The sequence below is a fragment of the Cetorhinus maximus genome, chromosome 9 (genome assembly GCF_964194155.1).
Source record: "Cetorhinus maximus chromosome 9, sCetMax3.hap1.1, whole genome shotgun sequence".
Classification (NCBI taxonomy): Eukaryota; Metazoa; Chordata; class Chondrichthyes; order Lamniformes; family Cetorhinidae; genus Cetorhinus; species Cetorhinus maximus.
Window position 1 is genome coordinate 95241435 of NC_135887.1, and position 19890 is coordinate 95261324.

General features: G+C 39.2%; 1 protein-coding gene across 5 annotated transcripts in view; it reads right to left on the reverse strand.

The window, feature by feature from the left end:
- The window catches only part of accs (1-aminocyclopropane-1-carboxylate synthase homolog (Arabidopsis)(non-functional)), a 56832-nt gene that overhangs the window by 11785 nt on the left and 25157 nt on the right, over window positions 1–19890 (reverse strand). For 4 of the 5 annotated variants that reach the window (XM_078549132.1, XM_078549131.1, XM_078549130.1 and 1 more), the window contains 6 exons: window positions 11691–11757; window positions 9228–9325; window positions 8497–8574; window positions 5632–5732; window positions 4201–4290; window positions 3252–3297 (listed from right to left, as the gene is read on the reverse strand). In XM_078549132.1, the coding sequence (XP_078405258.1) occupies window positions 3252–3297; window positions 4201–4290; window positions 5632–5732; window positions 8497–8574; window positions 9228–9325; window positions 11691–11757 (480 nt within the window). The remainder of the gene's footprint in view (window positions 1–3251; window positions 3298–4200; window positions 4291–5631; window positions 5733–8496; window positions 8575–9227; window positions 9326–11690; window positions 11758–19890) is intronic. The other variant, XM_078549135.1, reaches the window with a different exon arrangement.

The window sequence follows — 19890 nt, forward strand, 5'->3', positions numbered from 1 at the left end:
AGTACATGTATTAGGTCAACAATCACACAAGAGTAAAACTCAACAACAACTTACATGAATATAGCATCTTTAATGTAATGAAATGTCCTGAGGCACTTCACAGGAGCATTAGAAAACAAAGTATGACACCAAGCCATATAAATAGATATTAAGTCGGATGGCCAAAAGCTTAAAGAGTTAGGTTTTAAGAAGTGTCTTAAAAGAGGAAAGCATGGTGGAGAAACGTCGAGAGGGAATTCCAGAGCTTGGGGCCTACGCAACTGAAGGCATGGCTACCAATGGTGGAGCAATTAAAATTAGGAATGCACAAGAGGCCAGAATTAGGTTATTCCTTCTCCAATATTCAGTATGTACTCTCTTTGGCACTTAGCATTATGACTATAATTAAGCTCAAACATCTATGACCTAATAATTCTCTAGCCTTCCAAATTTGAGGCCACAAAACAAGATATTTACATTATTGCTTCAAACATTCCCCTTCTGCTGTTCGCAACAGGCAAGGAACAGACCATACTCAACCGGCCTGTGCTTGTAAAACTCGAAACACAGTGTCCCAACATTAGATGTGATTCTGTGATTGGACAACATTTGTTAAATAATCCACAGTGTGCTAAGAATTACACTGACAACGAATTTAAGATTGTCAGTCAGGTTCACAATGTAGCACATCTGCACGTACTGGAAGCTACATATATTAATACACAGGGCCCTGTTTTTTGCAGACAGCAAGTACACACATTGTGCCTGTTTCAGCTAAACAAAATAAGTGACAGCCATTCATTGGTTCATTCCACAGGCCAATGCCTCAACCAATCGGAGTCAAGCTGCCTGGTTTAAATTTCAAACAATGCTTGGCAGTTGACTGTCAGTCACAATCAGCTGGTGCATTCTCCATGGCAACCCTTCTACCAATCAAAGTCCACTTGCCAACCAATCAGCACTCTCTTCTCATCTCATATAAATTGTTTTTCCCTTTACATTTGGTATTGTTGTGAATTGTCCTGATGAGTGCAAGATGAAAAGTTTTGACAAAATGAGTCTCTTTTTACAGCAATACTCAAGTTCTGTACCACCAAACAACATTTACAGTAACTGCTGTTTGTAGTCACATACTGCCAAATCTGAGGATTCATACAAACATTTTCTACCAGCACATAGTTGAGCATTCTTTTCATTGGTTTTCAACAAAACCTCTCAGACTTGAAGGTTTTACATAGAAATGTAGGAAATTCATGGCACTGAAGGAGACCAATTGTGGCTCTACCACCCAAAAAAGAACTATACAGCCTGAACCTGCTTTGCAGCTCTTGGTCTGTAGCCCTGCAGATTACAGCACTTCAAATGCATATTCAAGTAATTTTAAATACAATGCAGACTTCTGCCTCAACGCCCTCTCAGTCAGTGAGTTCCAGATCCGCACCACCCACTGGATGAAAAAATTTCTCCTTAACTGCTTTCCAATCCTTCTACCAATTACTTTAAATCTATGGCCCCTAGTTATTGATCTTTCTGCTAAGGGAATTAGGTCCTTCCTATCCACTCTATCTGGGCCCCATCTCAATTAAATCTCCTCTCAGCTTCAAGTTCCAAAGAGACAACTCCAGTCTATCCAATCTTTCCTCATAGCTAAAATTCTCCATTCCCAGCAACGTCTTTATAAATCTCCTCTGTACCCACTCTAGTACAATCACATTCTTCCTGTCATATGGTGACCAGAACTCTATGCAGTACTCTTGATCTAACTAGTGTTTTATATGGTTGCAGCATAACGTCCCTGCTCTTACACTTTATTTCAATAAAGGGAAGTACTCCGTATGTCTTCTTAACCACCTTATCAACCTGTCTTGCTATCTTCATGACATGTGGACAAGGTCTCCCTAATCCTCTACATTTCTCAGTATCCCACTATTTATTGTGTACTCCCTTGTCTCATTTGCCCTCCCCAAATGCATTACCTCATACTTCTCTGGATTAAATCCTATTTGCCACTTTTCTGTCCATATGACTATTGACATAAATATAATTAGGTCTTTTTATGACATAAGCCTATTAACATTCAACCAATTCCTACCTATTCACAGTGGCAAATTCTATTTGCAATAATAGATGTAACTTTTCTCTACACCTCATTCTTGATATTTTAACAAGTATTCTACTTCTCTAACAAAATAACATTTCCAAATTGGTGACTTTGGCACCTCTGCAACAGCATGGTCATTACTAATTTTAAACGTGTTATTTCCTTTCTCCAATTTACATTCTTATCCCCATTCTGCTTGGGTGCCCTTGCACCACTTCTCAGCAGGTAGGTAGACAACCTGCCCCAATCTCTCTCAAACGTTTCTCACTGCCATGAGGAAATATACAAGAGTCACGGGGTTACTTAGTCTTGAATCCTAAAAGAAATATAAAAATCATAAAATATCACAGCAGTAAAACAGGCCATTTCACCCCTGATCTCTTATATTGATGCTTTTCTTCACGGGTTACTTAATATCTCTCCTCAGTAGTCTCCATGCTCTTCAATATTACTCTTCTGCAAGTCAATAACCAACTCCCTTTTTGAGAGGTTTACAGACTGCTTCAACAATAGTTTGCGAAAGAATTACAACCTTTAAAGATTACAACCTTTATCTTACATTTCCAACTAATAAAGGTATCTAGCCGTCATAGCGGTTGGTAATGTTATATAGAATTTACAGCACAGACACAGAGTATTCAGTGCAGCTGGCACTAATGCCTCCTCCTACCCTAGTCCATTTAACTCCATCAGCATACCTTTCTATTCCTTGTACTTACCTAGCTTCCCCTTAAAAGACATCTACACCATTTGCCTTAGCCATTGCTTGTTGTAGTGCATTTCACAGTCTCACCATTCACTGCACAAAGAAGTTTCTCCTGAATTCCTTATTGGAATAAATTAATATAACAGAAGAGTTTTTTTAAAATCTAGGTTGAAACTCGTTTTCCCCAGTATAAAGTCTTCGTACCATGTAGTCATCTCATACGAAGAATAGCAGAAACATATTTCTGAACTCCACTATTGCCATTCTGACAATTGACTCTCTGTTCCAAATTGAATCCAGCAAAGACTGTACACTCATCATGTAAGGTATATACCTGAATAGTGTTGCTCTCTGGCATAATCTGCTAAAATGCTAACTCATTGTTCCACATTGCTGTTTTAACATATGACATGCCTCTCATGCATTCATACAGAATTAACCATTAGTTCCAATCAGATGCTTTACCTTGCTAATTCCCCACATTACATGGGTTCTCTGTGGATCAGGGAGCCTGAAAAACAGCCATAAATTTTGAATACTTAAAAGTAAATGGAAATAGAGCAACACAAATAGAGTAAACAGCACAAAATAAAATGTATCAATATACATCTTAAATTTGTTACATTTTCATGCAGAGAAGTTTAAAAACTAAGTCTGGTGGTCAATCTATGATTAATATTAATGCAATTATTCCACTCCCATATAAAGAGTAGCTAAAGTACCACAGTTAAATCAAAAAGACTGCTCAGGCACCATGCTATGCCACAGTGTACTTACTACACCTGTAATTCACAACTTTTGGTGCACCAATGTTCCACATTGTCTCAGTTTACATAAAAAGAGTTGACACAGGCCTCGATTCAGTGTAGTGCAGTCAGGTATAATTGTAACTAAGCATGAGTGATTGAACTCCTTTTAAATGGTTTTGCTGTGCAAGCTGGTTTTGTTTCACCCAAGAGGGAATTTCAAAAGGTACAATATTGACAAGAAGAAAAAAACTTGCCAAGTCAAGTGTAGTTGAAACAGGCAGATCAGCAAAGATGCTATTGATGAAGGAGGAGAGGTGTTACTTTGGACTGAAGATTTTTTTTTCCCCATAGGTGGCTTCAGGTAACTGTAAGCCAATACTCCAGTGGGCTCTAGCAAACTGCACCTAAGCTCCTTATTTGTGGGTAAGGGGGTGTGTGATTCTATGCGGGAAGAATGTGCACTCTGCATCAGAAAAAACAGAAATTCTACATGTAAATTTCTCAGTAGCTTGGTTTAGAGACCTCTAAATGACGATGATGGGTTTCTATACATACAAATTCTAGATGATAATGAAAAAAATAGCAAGTACTACAACACTTACTTTCAAAGTAACAAAGTAATTATCACATTATTCACGATATTTAATGTAAAACAAAAGACTCACTTGTCAAAGCTGAGGACACTTTGGAATGAGTCCACATCACCAAATACCGATAACATGTAGACTTCATCCACAATTACATGCAATTTGTATCTACACCAGGAAAGAAAATATAAAGTGGTTAATCAGAATACACAAAAACCTCAGTCAGTTCAAAGGAGAATTTTGATCTTTATATCCAAGGGGTATTTACTTATAAATAATTCAGGGAGGACCCTGTACACCTTGAATTCGGGACAAGACTTTCAAGATTTCCTGCTCTGTCCTTAAGCGCCAGAACATCCTAAACTTAATGTGTCCTTTGTCTAAGTATTCATTAGTTACTTCAATTACACCATTATAAATCATGTGAGGTAGATCTTGACTCAGTGCATTAGTGTAAAACTGTAATAGCAAGTCAACAGCCTGTTTTACATCTCTCCATATTTTTATTTTCATTGAATTCTACATCTTGTGTAATATATTTTCATTAGAACTCCTAAGTAACTCGCTTGGAGGTGTCTATCAATGCTAATTTGTGTACCAGTGACCAGGAACTGCATTGGAGTGTCTGATAGGTCAGAGAAGGCAGGATGGACCTGACATCAGATTTCCCTGTCTCCTTATGGACAAGTACCTGTCCTCTGCTTGGTGTCTACTGAAAGCACGTTGGAAAATCAGGTGGGGAAATTACAAGAACAAAACAACAACCTACCACTCCATGATGCAACATGAATTAGCTCTAGCGTTTTTGCACTACTCAGATGCACTTGAGACATAGTAGATCCTTTTACTAACTTGAAGTAACCTAGCCAGAAATACTTAAGTGAGAGAACACTCAGTGCCAGCCTCTGGGCTCAAAATGATACTAATTTTTGCATGCAAACATGCAAGAAAATAAGTTCAATCTCATCAGCACACAACAACGATGTGTACACATCAGGAGTTGGGGGAATGATGGGGAGGAGGGGGAGAGTAGAAAATTATTGAATTCACTTTATAGTAGAATAAGACACAATAGTGGTAATTGTTGAAGATCTTCTTCAGCATAGGAAAAAACATTCTTAGCTCTGATAAAGATTCAGACTAACGGCCATCAGCGGAGGCTGAATGCAATTATAAATAAGGGAAAAAATACAAGCTCAAAACTAAAAATAGTTAAATCCAGATTTATTTTGTGAAGTGAAGTGAATTATTTGAAATCAAAGCTGAAGAGTGAGTAGAAGCACTGAACGGGAAGTTTTAATGTTTTTCAGAGCCATACGTGAAAATAAATCACACTATTTCAAATGCTGTACTGATAGAAACTACAAGCCTACAGGGGCTTCACGATATCCAATTACTAACCATTTTAGCAATTTTTAAAAAAAAATCATGCAGTTCCTTACAAACCTTCATTGCTGGTCTGGCCAGAGATTGTTTAGGACTCTCTCATTGCTCCAATGGAAATCTCACCTTTTAGCAAATTCAAGAAACTCTTTCATTTCTGTTGCTGAATAAATATCACCCAAGGGATTGTGGGGGTTTGTCAAAATCATGGCCGTGACCCTGGTACCCTGTGAGTACACAAAATAAATCATCAATGCCAACCCAAAACAATCTCCTACAAAAAGCTGGTCAAATCAGAATGCATCTATTTTAGGATTTCACATAATTACAAAATATTAACACCATCAAAATAATCCCTTCCCTTCATAAGAGTTGAGTCATACTAATTACAATAACTAAAATATAAAGTGCAAAGAAGCAGAGATAGGTTAATCTATCAGGTTCAGATATGTCAACTTTTCTCTTTGCAGGTGCTAACAAATCTGCATCTTCCTTTTTTTGTCCCTGGTGTACACCATCTCCCATTCCTGCTTTTGTCTCTCAAATTGCACAAGATAGTTTGAATTGATCAACAACAACTTGCATTTATATAGCATCTTTAACACAGTAAAATATCTCAATGTTCTTCACAGGAGTGTTGTCAAGCAACTTTTGGCTTCAAGTCACATAAGCAGATATTAGAACAAATGAGTAGAAGCTTGGTCTTAAGCAGCACCTTGAATAGAGATGAGTAAAGAGGTGGAGAAGTTTAGGGAGAGAATTCCAGAATTTAGGACCAAGACAGTTTTACACAATTTTACACTTCATCTTTGGAAACCCAGCAAACACCTTCAATCATTCGATTTCTATGGATATCACTCAGAATGGCACTGGAGGATGGGTGGACGAAGAGTTCAGAATTCTATTTGGCAAATAGGTTAACAGTACTAAATTAATCCTTTACCAAGTTCCATGACAAGACATACCAAGTGTTCAAAATCAACATTGATACATGTCATTTTTGGTATGTTCTTTTTCTCAACTGCCCCACCCAGAGTACACAGAAACTATACCTCTGATCTAGGAACCATGATCCAAAAACAACTCAATAACAGTTGCAAAATAAGTGGGAGCTTTTCTTTCAGGATGCCAAGCGTAGGTATTCCACTGAGGGAGTGAAACAACTGGCAAGAGGTTGAATAGAATTACTGAAAATTGTTGAGGTTTTCCTCAAATTTTTGAATCAGTGAGAAGATACCGACTGAACACAGTGGAAGCACACAGAGTACTGAGGCACGACCTAATGCTGATTTTGAAAACTTGAGTCAAGAAACCATCATCAGGCTGGACAGAAACAGGACTGAAGAACAAGGCATTGTTCAATGTAAATCACTTTTCATCTCCTTTTTCATAATGTTTTGATCTGAAAGCATGGGAAACAGACTCTCATGCCTTACACTGTCATTTTTAAAAGCAAAATCTTCTTAGTATAGGGATTAAAACTACAACAGTGAAGGAGCAGCTTAGGCTGAACCAATGCTTAGTGCATAGGAAAGGCAATAATCATAGCTCACCATCAGAATATGAGAATTTCAGCTAGCGAGGAATGGTATGTAAAAAGTAGCAAACAGGAACAATTTTCTGACACAGATAAAATGGTCTTCAAAAGTCACTGATCAGATATTTTGATTCCCATTATAGATTTTCTTCAAACACAGGATTACACATAAACATACGACTTAGGAGCAGGAATAGACCACTAGGCCCCATGAGCCATTCAATAAGATCATGGCTGATCTGAATGTAACCTCAACACCACATTCCTGCCTACCCTGATAACCTTTCACTCTTTAAAAAAAAACAAATTAATCACTGGGGTTTATTTCTAGAGGGATAGAATTGAAAAGCAAAGAAGTTATATTGAACTTGTATATAACCTTTGTTAGCCCACTCTGATCATCATGTTGTAAAAAAGGATATAGATGCACTGCAGATGGTACAAAAAAAGACTTGCAAAGATGGTAACAGAATTAAGAAAATATACGTAACAGGAAAGGCTTAACATGCTGGACTATTTAAGGAAAGGTTGAGGGATGAACTGATAAAGACCTTTAAGAAAAATTTTGATAAGGTCGACGGTGAGAAAATGTTTCCACTTATGGGGGAGTCTAAACCTAGAAGTCATAAATATAAGGTAATCAATAATATATCCAATCGGGAATTCAGGAGTAACATTTTTTTAAATCATAATGGTAATAATGTGGAATGTGTTACCAGAAGAAAAAGTTGGGGCAAATAGGATAAGCGCATTTAAACGGAAGTTACATCAGCACATGAATGAGAAAGGAACAGAACAAAACATTGATTGGGTTCTTCTTACAAAAAGCATTATGCTGGGAGCATTAAAACTTTCAATTGTCCCTTCAACAGTCGCCTTTTCCTACATCTATAATATAGGTCATTAAATTAGACTTCTATGTGATGTACCCATCAGTCAAATTGCTCAAATATTTAAGTGACATAAGCAAGAAAAAGTGAATGAACTGAACTTCATTTTACACAATTAGATGAACTAGAAATAGATTTAAAAGCATAGACTGCACTCCAATCACTAATCAAGGGGAGGATAAATAAAGAGTAGAGGTAATTATTCCAGGTTTGTTAGTTAAGAATATCAAATAAGACACATCAGAAGAAACACCATTAGGAATGCCTAAACGTTCAATTACTGAGACATTAATACATTTGTCAACTTTTGTATCAGCTTGTCTACATGTAGCAAACCTTTGATATAATGTCATTTGTTCTGTAACAGAAGAAAAGCATGAATTGGTCAACTGAAGCTACAGACATTGTACAATCACTGCAAAATATACAAGATTTTGCTTTAATAATACCCAAAATTTTGATGGATGTTCTGTTAAATTCTCATTCTTGAAACCTATTTAGAAAATAAAGCAATGCTATAACTAAATTATAGGAAAAATGAACATTTCTGAATCAGTCACTCACCTGTAACTGTGCGATTTGCATTGATTTTTCAAGCTTTCCCACTGTTAGTTGAAAAGGACGTGTATCTCCATCCGTCACCTAAAACAAGGCCATCAGAGGTTCACTGCAAGACCTAGCTTTATATCTACAATTCTCTATGTAGCAGCTTCCTCATGTTCTTTGGGATAGACAGTAAAAGTGCAGGAAATATAAGTGTTGACTAAGAGATCACACACCACTGCATTTGCAAAATCCTATGGGCACAACTCACTCAGTCAAGGAATTGTAGATAGTGGGTTAAGAGGAGAATTAAAAAAGAACATTTGCACCACTTGATACCAAGGTGTGAGATATGCTGTCAGTCAGACATAGACTTTGCCTGAACATGATTCCAGAGGTGGAAGTGCAGTTTTGTAATGCAGTGAATCACTGATTGGCACACTTATTCTGATCACATTCACCAGTGTACTAATGGTTAGGTTAGCTGGCAATATCGATCCAACAAACATCTTGTAGAACACACAAAATGTTACAAGTTTTAAAATTCTTTATACATAATTGTTCAGGATATAACTCAGAGAGAGCTAACGGTAAAGATTAACCTGTGAGTTACTCAGTTGTTTAGTTTTCATTCACTTAAACTGAAGTTCAGCATTTTATACGTGTTTTAACAATTCTTAACACAAACAGACATTTAAAAAAAATCACATTTTGCAGCTATTCTTTGCAGTTTTTTTGTGTGATCTCCTTACTTTGCTCTCCAAATGCACAAGGAGTGGTTTGACTGTACTGTAGAAAAAGATATCATCCTTGATGACACCATAGTATGGAGCAGGTAGTAGAATTCTATCTGTCAAAATAGAAACAAAACCAGGCAGAACAGTGAATTTAATAATAATAGATGATCAAAAGACAAAAGTTAAAATTATTAACCTGCTGAATCAACCAGTTCCATTTACCAACGTAAATGTTGCAATTAACTAGTAGCACATGGGTTAATGATGATTTAAATTAGTAAGCCCCAATACAAAATACATTTTCCTGTTAAGCATCCTAGGTTGGGAGTAAGTTGGGGGTTTAGATTAGTGTCAATGATGGCAATATGAGGAATGCACTGAAAGTTAAGATTTTATTTATCACTTCCCCAAATATTTCTCTGAGTAACCAGTAAAATGTTGTTTATTTAAGATATCCCCAAATTTACTGAAACAGGTTATTTGTGCAATTACTCTAGGGATGTGGGTGATGTTGGCATGGCCTCATTTATTGCCCATCTCCAGTTGCCCTGAGTATATAGCAGTGGGGCATCTCCTCAAACCCATGCTCCCAAATGATGGTAAGTTGCAAACGACAGGACTGCAAACTAGCAATGATAAAACAACAGTGGTATATGTACGAATCAGGATGGCGAATGACTTGGAAAGGAACCTGGAACTGATGATGTTCCTAGGACTTTCCTGTTCCTGTCCTTCTCAGTGGTAGAGATCATGCAGCTGGGGGACATTCATAGTAACATTAGTGGTTGCTACAGTATTTACTTTTTTAGCGTATGTGTCGTCACAGAGCCAAGCAATAGCCTTATCAGTGGCTACATGGAGTTCTTTAAGCCCACCTTCAGGTTTAGTCAACAGACACTCTTCAACAATGAGAGTCATAGTTTGGTCTGCACCACAGCTGCAGCCTTGATGGTCTTGGTGACTCCATTGATGTTGGGTAGCTACACAGAGGCCTTGGCCTGTCCGGAAATGGTTTCTTAGGTCTCACTGGCACTGTGGGAGATGAAAATCGGGTGACCCAGCAGTGGGGACTACAATGAGAGGGTGGTTTCTGGAAATGTTTTCTCCTGCCATTGGTCCTCAGCTGTTACTCCTCGGCACGGTGGGTTTAACTATGCAAGGTGACAAGACGGAAGGTATACTGCTGGTGGGTTGAGGAGCTCCTTGAGTATGGACAGGCTTGGGTTGAAGCAGACCTTCTCCAGTAGATTGCCCGTTGCATTTACCCTCCTGATGTTGGGAAGGTGGTGGGTAGTGGGGGATATGTTGCTCAGGACTGGGAGCCGGGAAGACGAGTTGGTCAAAGAGTACCTGTAATGATACGCAATGTTGAGTTGAGTTGCACATCGGTCAGTTTGGTGTGGGCAGATTGGTACCATACTGGGGTGCAGAGATGCACTGCAGGAATTCACCAAGGGTCCTTCGACAGCACCTTCAAAACCCACAACCACTACCATCCAGAAGGACAAGGGCAGCAGATGGATGGGGCCACCACCACCTGCAAGTTCCCCTCCAAGTCACTCACCATCCTGACTTGGGAATATATCGCCATTCCTTCACTGTCACTGGGTTAAGATCCTGGAACTCCCTCCCTAACAGCACTGTGGGTGTACCTACACCACATGGACTGCAGTGGTTCAAGAAGGTAGCTCACCACCAGCTTCTCAAGAGCAACTAAGGATGGGCAATAAACGCTGGCCCAGCCAGCGAAGCCCACATCCTGTGAATGAATAAAAAAAAAGTGTTCTGCAGTTGAATAAGTGATAGCGTGTTGAACCAGAGCAGAGGTCCTTAGAGTCTTTACCCGTCATTCCCATGAGGTTTACTGAGCAGGTTATTGCTGGTTTCAATTTTTTCTGCAGTCTTGATGAGGTGCTGTCTATACAGGAGGGTTGTGTCAAGGGTGACGCCTAGATAAACAGGGTTGGATCATGCTTCAGTCTCTGGCCATCCAGGGTGATGTGCAGTTCCCATTTTGTGTTGGCATTGTGAAGGTGGAACGTGCTAGAGACTGTTTTACTGATGCTCGGTTTTTGGCATCATGTCTTGCAGTAGAAGATAGCTGTGCCACAGGTGCAACCGTAAAGAAATCTGCTCCAGGGCAATGCTGTTTGTGATTGGCCTCTGACAACCAGGACCATCCTCCTCTGATGGGTTTTCCCACTGACTCTAGTTGTGCTAGGGCTCTTTGTTGCCAAACTCTGTTGAATGTTGCTTTGATGTTAAGGACAGTTAGTTACCCTCACCTTTTTTCCAGGTTTCAGAACTTGCGTCAATGTCTGATCAAGGCAATGATGATGGCAACTCAAAAGTTGTAATTTTACTTTTACAGTGAAGTATCAAATGTTGAGAAACAATATCACACCCAAGGTACAATTCCTAAAAAACCTAAGGGAAATTCAAATGTTTTGCTGCTCAAATAAATCAACCTTCACTTACCTCCAGGATCACAGAGCACAGCGGACAGTGAAGAAAACAGAGAACCACAGCCATTAACCACCACTATCTAGAATAATGGAAAAAAGTGTAAATACATCATTCTTGGTTAATTAACATTTCATGAACAAGTCTCTCCATTTTGGGAGGAGGAAAGAGGACTTCAGCATTAAAAAAGCATTTAATATTCAATTGTACAAAATCCCCTGCATTACATACTAAGTAATCAAATTTTGATTCACAGAAGTGTGAATCACAGGATGGAGATATCCACTCCTACTATTTAGGTATGCATCTGGTTTTTTACTGATGGTTCATATAAATGTTACTCAGAGACACCAATAGAAACCCATTCATTGGGTTAATAAATCTTCAACCAACAATCAGCCAAATTCAGCTGAATTACAGAATGGTTACAATACAGGAGAAGGCCATTGGTCAATCATATCTGTGGCTGCTCTCTGTGAGAGCTACCCAGCTCATCCTATTCCTCTGCCTTCTCCCCACAGCCCTGCAATTTTTTATCCAATTTCCTTTTGAAACCTATGATTGAATCTGCCTCCATCCCACTCTGTCAGCGCATTACAGATCCTAACCACTCACTGCATAAAAATTTTTTTCTCATGTCTCCTGTTTCTTTTGCTATTCACCTGATAAAGATGAGTAGCAAAGGTGAACAGTCCCTCTGCACCTGCACCCCCTTTAGAATTGTATCCTTTATTTTATGATGCCTCTCCTTATTCTTCCTACCAAAGTGCATCACTTCACAGTTCTCTGCAATAAATTTAATCTGTCACCTGTCCGCACAAGTCCTCTTGAAGTTTATCACTATCCTCCTCACAGTTCACAATACTTTCAAGTTTTGTGTCATCCACACATTCTGAAATTGTGCCCTGATTAAGAAAAGCAATGGTTTTTCCGATCCCTGTCCAAAAGACATTCATGCACCACTTCTCTTTGTTTCCTGTCACTCAGCCAACTTCATAATTATGCTGCCACTGTCCATTTTATTCCATGGGCTTCAACTTTGCTGACAAGCTTGATAAGTGGCACTTTATTAAACACCTTTTGGAAGTCCATGTATACCACATCAACTGCTTTACCTTCTATTTCTTCATCAGAAAACTCAATCAAATTCGTTCAACACAATTTCCCCTTAACAAGGCTGTGCTGCCTTTCCTCAATTAGTCCACATCTGTCTAAATGACTGTTAATTTTGTACCGAATTATCGCTTCTAAAAGCTTTCTTACCAGTGAGATTAAAGACTAGTTTGAAGTTGCTGGGTTTATCCTTTTTTGAACAAGGGTGTAACATTCGCAACTCTACAGCCCTCTGGCATTACCCCTGCATCTAAGGAGGATTGGATGATTATGGCCAATGCCTCCACGATTCCTCCCTCAGTATCCTTGGATGCACTGATCTGGTCTGTGACTTATCAACTTTACATACAGCCAACCTTTCTAACACGTCCACTTTAACAATTTTGAGCCAGTACAGTGTCTCAACCAGCTCCTCACGACTTTGGCAACATCTTGTACCTTGGTAATGACAAACGCAAAGTAGCCATTTAGAACCTCAGCTATGTTCTCTGCCTCCATGCATTAATCCCCTTTTTGGTCCCTAATCAGTTCTGCTCCCCCTTTTACCTCTCTTTTACAGAGGAACTGGCCATAATTTTCCAGTCTTCCTTAGACTCAGGGGTGGTGCCAAAGGACTGGAGAATTGCAAATATTAAACTATTGTTCAAAAATTGAAAACAATGGAAAAGCCCAGTAATTACAGGCCAATCAATTAACTTCGGCAGTGGGAAAACTTCGAGGAACAATGATTTGGGATAAAATTAATAGTCACATGGACAAATTTGGGTTAATTAAGGAAAGCCAGAATGGATTTGTTAAGGGAGAATCATGTTTGATTAACTTGCTGGAGATTTTTGAAGAAGAAACAGAGAGGGTTGATGAGTGTCATGTTGTTGATGTAGTGAACATGGATTTTCAATGGCATCTGATACCATACAACAGACTTGTGAGCAAAGTTATAGCTCATGGAATTAAAGATACAGTAGCAACATAGATACGAAATTGGCTGAGCAACAGGAAACAAACGGTAGTGGTTAATGCATGTTTTTCGGCTGGAGGAAGGTTTGTAGTGCAATTCCCCAAGGGTTAGTGTTGGGACCTTGCTTTTCCTGATATATTATAATGACCTAGGCCTTGATGTACAGGGCACAATTTCAAAATTTGCAGATGATACAAAACTTGAAAACACTGAACTGTGAGGAGGAAAGTGTTGTCAGGAAAAGTCGATTCCAGCCACGAATCACTTACAGATTATTGAACTTTCTAAGGAAGACGTGTGTGTTTTTAAAGAAATACAAGCAAGGACACTGAGCAAAAGATGGCTGATAATGGAAGTGACCACTTTCCGGAAAAATCCCTATGTGGATAATACTGACAGAGAGACCCTGAGAGAACATGGAATGCCGTATCGGAAAAGGTGCCATGGCCTTCTTCAAGCAGCGACACTTAAAAGGGAGATAGGAAAGATGCAAAAGACTGAACTTTAATCTCCTGTGGCTGCAGAGACAAAAGATTTATTACCATGTCTCAGCAGTCATCTAAAATCCATCTCCTGTTGATTCATATTTCAGAATGTGTAAAATGGTCAGAGATTAAAGAAAACTGACTCTGGGCGCAAGATATGTTTTTTTTCTATTACAGGAATACACAGGGAAATTGGGTTAAAATGGAAGCTACAGAGCAGAGCAGTGTGTGCTAATGTGCTGGTGTGCGACAGCAACAAGACGACCAACCAGCCACCCTTGAGTTGCTGGCGAAGTCTCTCTCTCTCTCTCTCTCTCTGTCGCTGAAGACAAGGTAATAGAAGCCACAATCAAAAAGGATATAGGACAGCTTCTTCAGTTATCCTGCAGAACCAAGCGTCTCCAAACCCAGTGTGAAACTGCCAAAGTCAGCTTTACCAGAATCACCCAAATTAACAGTTGCAAAGTTTCACCATCTACGCCTCATGGACTAGCCAAAGGCTGATTCGTATATCTTTTAAAGTATTTATTTGGACTCTTAACTTCTCATTTCTGATCTGTGTGTATTGTGTTGTGTTTTTTTTATTTTTCTCGGGTTATAGTAACTAACAAACCTACTCTTTCTTTTACTCAAGAAAGCCTTGTTAAATTGACTCCTTCTAAAAAAAAATACATTTGGACTGGAAAAAGGTATCCATGGGGGAAGGGATTCCTTTTAAATTAACCTTGTTGCGACTAACCGAGAGCATTGAATAAAGAAGGGGAGCCAGCTCATTCCTCCTCACCTAGGAGCATAACAAAATTGGGGTCCCGTTTGGGAAGTTAACAATTTGGAGTATCTTGTCTGGGACCTTAACAAATTCGGGGACCTCACCCGGGGACCGGTCGTAAGTGTAGAACTTCAAAAGGACATAGGTAGGTTGGAATGGGCGGACAAGTGGCAGATGAAGTTCAATGCGGAGAAATGTGAAGTAATTCGTTTTAGTAGGAAGAATAGGGAGAGACAACATAAAATAAAGGGCACAACTCTAAAAGGGGTGCAGGAGCAGAGGGTGTATATGTGCATAAGTCATTGAAGGTAGCAGGACAGGTTGAGAGTATGGTTCCTAAAGCATCCTACAGTATCCTAGGTATTATTAATAGAGGTGTAGAGTACAAAAGCAAGGAGGTCATGATGAACTTGTATAGGACACTATTTTGGCCTCAGCTGGAGCATTGTGTCCAGTTCTGGGTGCCACACTCTAAGAAAGATGTGAAGGCATTGGACAGAGTGCAGAAAAGATTCACAAGGGTGGTTCCAGGAACGAGGAACTTCAGGTATGTAGATAGATTGGCGAAGTTAGGACTGTTTTCCTTGGAGATGAGAAGGATGAGAGGAGATGTGATAGAGGTATTCAAATTCATGAGAGGTCTAGTCAGAGTAGATAGAGGGAAACTGTTCCCACTCATGAAAGGATCGAGAACAGGAGGGCACAGATTTACAATAATTGGCAAAAGAAGCAAGGCGACGTGAGAAAAAGCTTTTTCACAGTGAGTGGTTAAGGTCTGGAATGCACTGAGAGTGTGGTGGAAACAGGTTCGATCAAGGCATTCAAATGGGATTTAGACTGTTATCTGAAAAACAAGAATGCAGAGTGTAAGCACAGCAAATAATATGTAACTGAGTTTTTTAAACCTAATCATGCTCTGTCTAATGGTGTGTTTGAAACAAGAGCTAATAACTAACAGAGTACACTTGCAATTAGGGTGACAAAATCAGGTTAAAGATAACATGTAAAGAAAATGTGATTATGGCTGGAAAATGGCATTATCGCTTGTGCAAAACATCATGTGATGGTTGTATGGGGCTGAAACTGGGAACAGAGATTGAAAGGAGTGGTCAAACTTGGTGGATAAATGGATTGAAGATAAAGGAACCAGACGTATTGTGTCATACGTGAATCAGGTTTCTCCGAGTGCGGCGGCCAGTAATAACGATAAAAGAAGAGATGTGCGGGCGAGTCCAGCGGAACCAACCAGTGGTGCTGGGGACGCCTACACACACTTCTCCCCCATAGGCCAGATGCCAGTCAGAGAGAACGGGTCACGTGAACACAAAGCCAAAATTGACAAGATAAAACCTGCAGAGCATGAGACACAAGCTGGCTAGCTCAGAAGTGATCTGATTCACCACTTGGAGACAAAGACAATGGACTGATCATCCCTCTTGCTCTGTTCTCAAATAAGGCTCCTGACAACCAGAACCAGTAACGATTGTAAGTATAAGAATTTGCTGGTGAATCAATAAAGATTCAGTGCAATTCTACTCAAACTTGTCTATTGTGGTTGAGTGGGATTTGACTTTGTCCATTGATATCAGGAGTAAACCTATGAACCTGGGAGGGTACTGTCAGAAAGGAAGGACAGCCTACAGGATTGGCGAGTCAGCCTGGAGGTTGAAGGTAGAGACATGACTAAGTCAGGGAAACCATCAATGGCGGACCGGACAGGAAAGTTTATAAAGAAGAAATTGCTGCAAGAACAGTGGGTGAGGAATATTAGAAATAGCAAGGACCCCATTTCAGCGGCAGGAGGATGAACACAGGACTCCACACACCGAGCTACGGTTGAGAAAGCCATCTGGCTGATGGCTTATCAACAGAAAGAAGAACTGCTGTGGGAAGGTGTAGAGGCGTTGGAGAAAAGGGTGAAGGAGAAGGACATTGTAATAAAGAGATTATTAAAGGAATTAGAACTAGAATGGAAAGGACAACAGGAGGGTTTGGAATTTGTGTGTCTGTGCTTCAGTGCCTGTCAATGAGCGGATGTTGGAAAAATTAAATCCAATTCTGTTGTACACTTGTGCTGAGTAAGAGAGAGTGGGACTTTGTCTCTTTGATTTCTCTGTGTGACTGCAAGCCAGTGTCTGAGTCACTTAAAAGTTGCTTAACCCCTTGTGATCTGTTTCTGTATGTGGCTTTAAATCAGTCTGTTGTATAATGTGTTTCAAAAGCTGTATTATTTTTTCAATTGGTGTGAGAAAGAAGCTATGATAACATGAATATTGGACTGTAAAAAAACCATAGTGTTCTTTGTTCTGAGAAAGAGATAAAGGGTGGGGGGGGGGGTCCTCTCCCATGCTGTGTGAGGCCGCTGTTAGGTTTAAATTTTGTCTGAAGTTAGGATGTTATACTGTGAAAATTCACCAAAGAAAGAAGACCATGGGAACCCAGGACTTGTTTTCTTTTGTTTCTTTGTAAAACATGTGCTACGTTCATTGGTTTGAGTTGATAAAGTTAAAAGGATATTTTGGAGACAGAGTCGGATGCCTCCAAAAAGGAGAGAATGTATGTGTGTTAAAGATTTTGTGTGGATGAGTATGTTTTCAAATTTCTCTTGAAACTGAAATTTTTATAGTGGTAAGTTTTACTACTTTTGAGTTAAAGTAAATTTCACAATGGGAATTGTGATATTTATCTTAATCCCTTTTAAGTTAGATAAGAATGAAGTAAAATCTTCAAGGCAGGGACCTGGAGTCATGATTACTGGCCAGAATCATGACTCCAGGGTACTTTGATAAACACATGGGAATTTTAATCTGGATACGAATTCATACATGTGAGGGCAAGGTAGTTTTAATGTTTGGTAAGGTTGATTGAAATCTGGGATATTTGAAGTGTTCATGGCTAATCCTAATTGGATTGGTTTTGGGTTAGAAACTTGTTACAAAGTTTAAGGATTTTGGAATTGTATCCCTAAAAAAAGAGAAAATGTTGAGATTGGATATTGCTAATTGGGACTTGAGTACAGACTGCCAAAAGTAGGGGAAATTAAAAAAGAGAGCTTGGAATTTTAAACAATTGGAAGGGTAATTTAAAATACTGGTCTGAAGAGAATGTTAAGAATTCTGTCAAGTGTGTAAAAGATATCATGAGAATTCAAAAAGTAGAAACAATTCCTGTTGTTTAAAATTTATTTATACTGGGCATTACAAAATTTTTAAGTTTCTCAATTGTCAGATATGTTTGGACAAATTAACCCATTTTTCCCCAAACAAAATGGATCTTCTGTGTTTTTCTTACAGGTAAACTGCAAGTAACAAGAGCTGCAATAGCTTCAACGAATAGTCATGGACTAAAGACCTTTTTTTTTAAAAAAAGGGAACGAAGAGGAATTTGGCCTTAACCCATTCAGGCCTTTGGTTATTGCCCAAACAAAGTGCTTGAGTATGGGAAATCTGATGTAAGCACACTGACCAATGAGTGTCAAAACCAGTAAGTCTGGGCACAAGAAATTGGAATTGATTAATTAATTTTAGTTCATATGGGTTGTTACTCTAAACATTTTGAGAGAATATGATCTGAAATTCAAAGGGATTCTAGGAAAACAAAAAGCCATACACAGACCATCTAGATGGTTTCTATGGATATAAAAAAGGGGTTTCTTTTGAGGAAGAAGTGAATTAAATATTACAAGAAATCTGTCTGCCCAACAACACTGTTATTTGGATTTAGAACAATTTTGAGATGTAAAAAGCACAGGAATTGCAAGACCCCTGAGTGGGAAACCACATGGCGGGTGAGCAAAGGCATAGAAATTGCAAGACCCCCTCAGTGGGAAACCAAAAGATGGGTGAGCAACCCCTGAGTGGGGAGCCACAAGATGGATACAGATAAAGGGAGAGCTGGAGGATCTTTTAAGACCATGCACGATGTAATTTTAATGATATTGAGCGAGGTGATCTGCAGGTCGGGAGTGTCATATCGAAAGAGATATCAAACTGATATTATTCAGAGATCACATTCAAGTTACAATGGATAAGCTGTTTCACCCCAGAGAGATCAGTGATACTAGAGATGGATTTTGGCACTGATATTCAGATCCATTCCTGGATCTGTATTGCTTCTCATTTTTTGTTAATGTGTAATTCATTATTGTATTATATTTATAGTGTGATTTGAGAAGATGTAGATGTAAGAAAGCCAGGTGTCTACATGGTTGTATATAATTCCAAAGAAAGAGAAGGGATGTTGTAAAATGGTTAACTGCATAGATAAATATGTATGTAACTTAGCTAGTTAAGGGTGAGGAAACACTTACAGTCACCCATGGTTGGCAAAAGATATTTGACTGAGCATTTCATTTTGGATATGATATTCCGCCATTACCGGAGCATTTAACAAAACTGTAAAAGAGGTGGCGCTTTCACAAAACCATTATTATACACTCCAACAGCAGTATAGCAAAATGAGAGGCGGGATCAGGGAGATAACTACCCCACCTTGGTGGGATATTGGTCTCAATATCAAATCCCCCTTGGATTTGAATTGTATCACATGTATTAGTAATTGTACAGTTAGTTATGGTGTTATATCTGAGGGGCAAGGGAAACTACCCCGGACTCTCAGAAAGGACAGCAAGGATGCCGATGTGTCCAAAGCCAAGCTGAAGGAGACACTACTCCTTCACCTGCTAGGAGGAGTAGTCGAAGGAAATGACAACCCACTTACTGGGACCCATATGACTGGAACCTAGGAACACAGAATTTGTAGATAATAATTATAATCCCACAGATGGGCAAGGCGTTCTCTAGGCCTTAGCCAAAGTTTGGTGTTTTGGTTTAACTGGTACCTCGAAACAATGAAGTGGAAAACCTGCCTTTTGATCCTGCAAGGGATTGT